The sequence below is a fragment of the Elaeis guineensis genome, chromosome 15 (assembly GCF_000442705.2).
Source record: "Elaeis guineensis isolate ETL-2024a chromosome 15, EG11, whole genome shotgun sequence".
Taxonomy (NCBI): Eukaryota; Viridiplantae; Streptophyta; class Magnoliopsida; order Arecales; family Arecaceae; genus Elaeis; species Elaeis guineensis.
In genome coordinates this window covers 58,853,638-58,858,997 of record NC_026007.2, presented here as the reverse complement: position 1 = coordinate 58,858,997, position 5,360 = coordinate 58,853,638, and the positions used below count along the sequence as shown (strand labels likewise).

Below are 5,360 nucleotides of genomic sequence, written 5' to 3'. Positions count from 1 at the left end.
ATAATGTTATAATTGTTTTTTTTTTAATGGTAACCAAGCATTGTTTGGGAAAGCATGTATAATGTCGCAATCCTTATAAAGATCTACTCTAGACATCTCACATCCATGCATTAAAATATGTAGATAAAAATTGGAGTTTTTTTTTTTTTTTTTTTGGGTAAACGATAAAAATTGGTGTTGGATGTAAGACTGGGACTACAAGTGGATTCAATTGACTAGAAATGACCCAAAATTAATCCAGTTCAACCAAAATCAAAATCAGTTGAATCAAGCTTGGCATAAAAAAAACATGACCTTTTTGAATATAGATTAAATTTGAATTATAATATTCCCAAGCCGAACCTCAGCCAACTTGGACCAATGGCAAACTAGTATAATATATATTTTTGATTACTTCTAGAACATAAGGATTTTTTTAATATAATAAGTCAATAATTTATTTTGTTAATTATAACTATATAGTTACTAATCAAATCTTACATGGAATATATTATTGATAATATCTACATATAATATATCATTATACGACGTGTATGATATAACCATACTGTAGGGCTGGCAAAATGTGATCCAACTCATCAATCCAATCCATATTCGATCCGCTATAAATAAGTTTGAGTTTAGACTAAATGGATTTGGGATATAAACAAGTCGACTTGTTTAATTCATTTAATATTTAGATCGAATTTGAGTTTCAGATATTTAACTTATTTAACCAGTTTAATATTCAAGTCAGATTAAATTAGATAACTTGTTTAACTTATTTAATCTGTTTAACTCATTTAAGATCTGTTTAACTTAACTCGTTTAACTTATTTCTAATCCATTTAACCTGATCTGTTTAACATATTTAACTTATTTAACCCATTTAATCTATTTAATCATTTAATAAACGGCTTAAACAGGTCGGATTGGATTATTTGTTTAATAAATAAGTTGGGTTCAAATTTGAATTTTTGATTTATTTAATAAATAGATCGGATTTGGGTTTATGATTTTCTGACCTGATCCATATTGACCCGATCTGTATCCGAGATGACTCAATCCAATCCAATTGCCAGCCCTATCATATAGTCAATATATATATTTATCACACTATAGGGATTACTACCAATCTGATTTAATCCAAACATTCGGTGATAAAATTAATATTGAGCCTAATCCGATCTAATCGAATAGAATCATATCTGATTCAGGCCATAAGATTGACCGTGACAATACCGAGTTTAGGTCCTCGAGTGCAATGTTGAACTAGAAAAGGATGGATCTTTAATCATGTTGGTTGCAATACATGGTTTAATATTACAAATTTACAACCCTAATCAAGATAATAACTTTCTGCATCTTTTAATCTTCAGACTTTTTAGGTGTCCATGTCAAATTAAATAAAGAAGTCGGCATCTGAATTGTTTGTCCTCAATGAAGGTTGGTATCCTTGGAAATGAACACACGTTGTCCACCTTTTCCAGTGGAAAAATTTTAAGTTCGGCAGCCCATGAGATGGTGGCTTGGAGTGGTCCAGCCCAGCTGCTAGCCCTCTGACCTTTTTTTTGTATGGTTAGCTCGTGAGAAGAGGAGGTCCAGATCCTCTCACATGGCTTTGTAGTATTTAAGGGGGTGCACCTCCCCTCCTTCTCGACAGGCGATTCTCTCTCTCTATCTCTCTCTCATTCTGTCTTCTAGTTTCTCTTGGGAGCAGTTCAGAAGGTAAGTTTCTGATCTGATCCAAAGTTGTGATTTTTATCGAAGGAGAACACTTTGTTCTGGTTTTGGTTAGCCGCGTTTTTGCTGTTAAATCTACGTCGCAATCTTATCTAGATTCTGGAGTTTCGTTACTTGAATTTAGCTGTTGAATGCAACCTTCTTTCTTGTTTGCTGCTTTGCGATCCGCATTAACTTGTGGTAATTTGTTGAGTTAAAAGTAGGGGAGATCTGTAGGTTTTGTTCCAAAGTTTGATGTAGATCTGAACAATGAGAGCCGAAAGAATTCTACATCTCAATTATCTGAAATTTTTGTTATAAGGATGGATGATTCATGAATGGATCAATCTGTTGAGAATGTTAAGCTGATACGCAGATCTACTAATATTTCAACCACTTGGAATGAATCAAGTTGTAAAATTTCAGAGGAATATATGATCTTAACCTCAGATCTTTTTGTTGATTTGGATGACATTAGCAATTTGATGGTACCAGATGGGTGTCTGATGGATTCTAGATCTTTAAGTGTTTTGGCACCTTTTTCTTTTCCCTTTTTTGTTTTTGTTTTTGTTTTTGATGATTTGATATGATGAAACAAGAAATAGAAACAACACAGCAGGAAATCAAACGGCAACAGGCTCTATACCTATACAAGAATAAGTTTATTTACTTCTTATATAAATGCAGTTTTATATAGCGATTCTTTGGATTTGATCAATGTGGTGTTCTTCTGATTGAATAAAAATAAGGTTCTCGAGGTGGCTTGTTACTAAATCTTCCTCTGCACTAAAAGGTTAACTTCTTTCTGTTAATATGTTTATCCCTGCTCTCTGCGATAGTTTATTCTCTCTCTCTCTCTCCCCCCCTCCCCCCAACTTTTCATTGCTTTACATAAAACCCTACACAATAAGCAGCTTGTATCTTCTATGATGTACAAGAACTTTAACTCTGATCCTTTTCTTATGTCCACAAAGTTTTAATAGTTGATTCAAATATTTAAGACTTTCAATGATTATAACTATGAAATTTTAGATTTATTGACCCCTGTATGCATTGTAAAGAAGTGATCTTTTCAGCAACTTGCTCTGTCCACCATTTTCTTTTTAAATTTTGATGTTTTGAGATGAACAAGAAGTCTAACATATTGATCCTTGCCTTAATTCTTTCTTGATGTTTTGCGATTTTATTAGCACCTGTAAATGAGTTTATATTTAGTCTCTTCATTTCTTGTTTGCTGTTCTTTAACTAGTTCAGGCTATTCAAAACCAAAGATGGTGAAGATCTGCTGCCTTGGAGCCGGCTATGTTGGTGGCCCAACCATGGCTGTAATTGCCCTCAAATGCCCATCCATTGAAGTGGTTGTTGTCGACATCTCTGTCTCCCGGATCTCAGCATGGAACAGTGATCAGCTCCCAATCTATGAGCCAGGCCTTGATGATGTGGTCAAGCAGTGCAGAGGGAGGAACCTCTTCTTCAGCACCGACATTGAAAAGCATGTCTCCGAGGCCGATATCATCTTCGTCTCCGTGAACACACCGACCAAAACCCGTGGCCTTGGAGCAGGCAAGGCTGCTGATCTCACCTACTGGGAGAGTGCAGCCCGCATGATCGCCAATGTTGCCAAGTCCGACAAGATCGTGGTCGAGAAATCCACAGTCCCTGTCAAGACTGCTGAGGCCATTGAGAAGATCTTAACCCATAACAGCAAAGGTATCAACTTTCAGATCCTCTCAAACCCAGAATTCCTTGCAGAGGGCACAGCAATCCAGGACCTTTTCAAGCCTGATCGAGTGCTCATCGGCGGCCGGGAGACGCCTGAAGGCCGGAAGGCTGTTCAAGCATTGAAGGATGTCTATGCCAATTGGGTGCCGGAGGATCGAATTCTAACCACCAATCTATGGTCTGCAGAGCTATCCAAGCTTGCAGCCAATGCCTTCTTGGCTCAAAGGATCTCATCTGTGAATGCCATCTCAGCACTCTGCGAGGCCACCGGCGCCAATGTGTCTGAGGTAGCCTACTCTGTGGGGAAGGATACAAGAATTGGGCCTAAGTTCTTGAATTCCAGTGTTGGCTTTGGAGGCTCCTGCTTCCAAAAGGATATCCTTAATCTAGTCTACATTTGTGAGTGCAATGGTCTTCCTGAGGTGGCCAACTACTGGAAGCAGGTCATCAAGATCAATGACTACCAGAAGAGCCGATTTGTGAATCGAGTGGTATCCTCCATGTTCAACACCGTCGCTGGAAAGAAGATTGCGGTGCTCGGGTTCGCATTCAAGAAGGATACTGGTGACACTAGGGAGACTCCAGCCATTGATGTCTGCAAGGGCCTATTGGGTGACAAGGCCAAGATCAGCATCTATGATCCCCAGGTGACAGAGGACCAGATCCAGCGTGACCTTGCGATGAACAAGTTCGACTGGGACCACCCGGTCCACCTCCAGCCGATGAGCCCGACGGCGGTGAAGCAGGTGAGTGTGACCTGGGATGCATATGAGGCCACAAAGGGGGCGCATGGCATCTGCATTCTGACTGAGTGGGATGAGTTCAAGTCACTTGACTATAAGGAGATCTATGAGAGCATGCAGAAGCCAGCATTTATATTTGATGGCCGCAATGTGGTGGATCCAGAAAAACTTAGGGAAATTGGCTTCATTGTTTACTCAATTGGGAAGCCACTGGATCCATGGCTTAAGGACATGCCTGCTGTGGCTTGAAGGGGAGTTATCTTCTTCTCAGGAGAGTAGAGATCATATTAGGCTGCCAAGTTTGGATGGAGAATTCTTTAAAATTGCTGTTCCTTTTGTTTAAGATTTGGTGTTTCCTTAATGGTCTATTATTTCCAAATTATAGTTAGGCATGGCAGGGTCATCTCTATGTTTATCCTGCATGCTTCTTTTGATCTTATTATACACTTTATGGAGTATTTTCTGTTTCATTTAAGAAATATATCTGATATCTATTACTCTTCTCTGAGCTTGATCGGTTCAGGTTATTTGAGAGGAACTTTTTTTTTTTTTTTTTGCCTTAAATCAGTTGCTGTTCAATATTCTTATAAATTTGCTTAAAATCCTCTTTTGACTTTGCCCCACACACTTGCATGTGCAGACACACATCAAAAAACCAATAAAAAGGGGGAATAGAAATAAAGAAAATCAGACAAGAAAGAAAAGAACAACTCTCCTGCATTCATTGGAGGGTGGTTGTGATTGATTCTATATGGCCTTGATTTGTATGGGTTGTAAGAAGTGCCGATGTGGATATGTGTATTGGGAAAAGGTTTTGCTACTTGCCTTATGGTCTTTTCTTCCCACCATCTATCGAGATTGTGGTGGTAAATTCAAAAGGCAGCTCTTAAATCATTATGAAAGGTTAATTTGTTGAGAGTTTGGAACTATCCTTTATCTTCTCCATGTACAAAGAATTATTTACAGTACTTTAGAGTCGGTGATATACCAGCCCTTCAATTATTGTTAATTACTTACAGTTCTTAAAGTGTAAGTGCAACTTGGGAAAAGTTGAGAGGATCAAAAAGTAATTTTCTCTTACTTTTTTGGTCCTTAAGATATATTATATGTACGCTGGCTACTCTATATTATCATGCAGCCAATACTAAAGATTTATACTATTTTGCAGCCAAATAATGAGGCATACTATGCAAT

The 5,360-nt window shown here is 38.0% G+C and overlaps 1 protein-coding gene across 2 annotated transcripts; it reads left to right on the top strand.

Moving 5' to 3' along the window:
* Positions 1-1,560: 1,560 nt before the first annotated feature.
* On the top strand, positions 1,561-4,674 carry LOC105058063 (UDP-glucose 6-dehydrogenase 5). 2 transcript variants are annotated; one of them, XM_010940842.4, is made up of 2 exons: positions 1,561-1,707; positions 2,956-4,674. In XM_010940842.4, the coding sequence occupies exon 2, from the start codon at positions 2,973-2,975 to the stop codon at positions 4,413-4,415; it is 1,443 nt and encodes a 480-aa protein (XP_010939144.1). In that variant the 5' UTR covers positions 1,561-1,707; positions 2,956-2,972; the 3' UTR covers positions 4,416-4,674. The 2 variants fall into 2 exon arrangements, with proteins under 2 accessions (XP_010939144.1, XP_010939142.1); XM_010940840.4 differs by having other exon boundaries at positions 1,572-1,707; positions 2,951-4,674.
* Positions 4,675-5,360: the final 686 nt, after the last annotated feature.

Excerpts from the sequence above, each read along its gene's own strand:
- LOC105058063 (XM_010940842.4), top strand. The coding sequence starts at position 2,973 with ATGGTGAAGATCTGCTGCCTTGGAGCCGGCTATGTTGGTGGCCCAACC.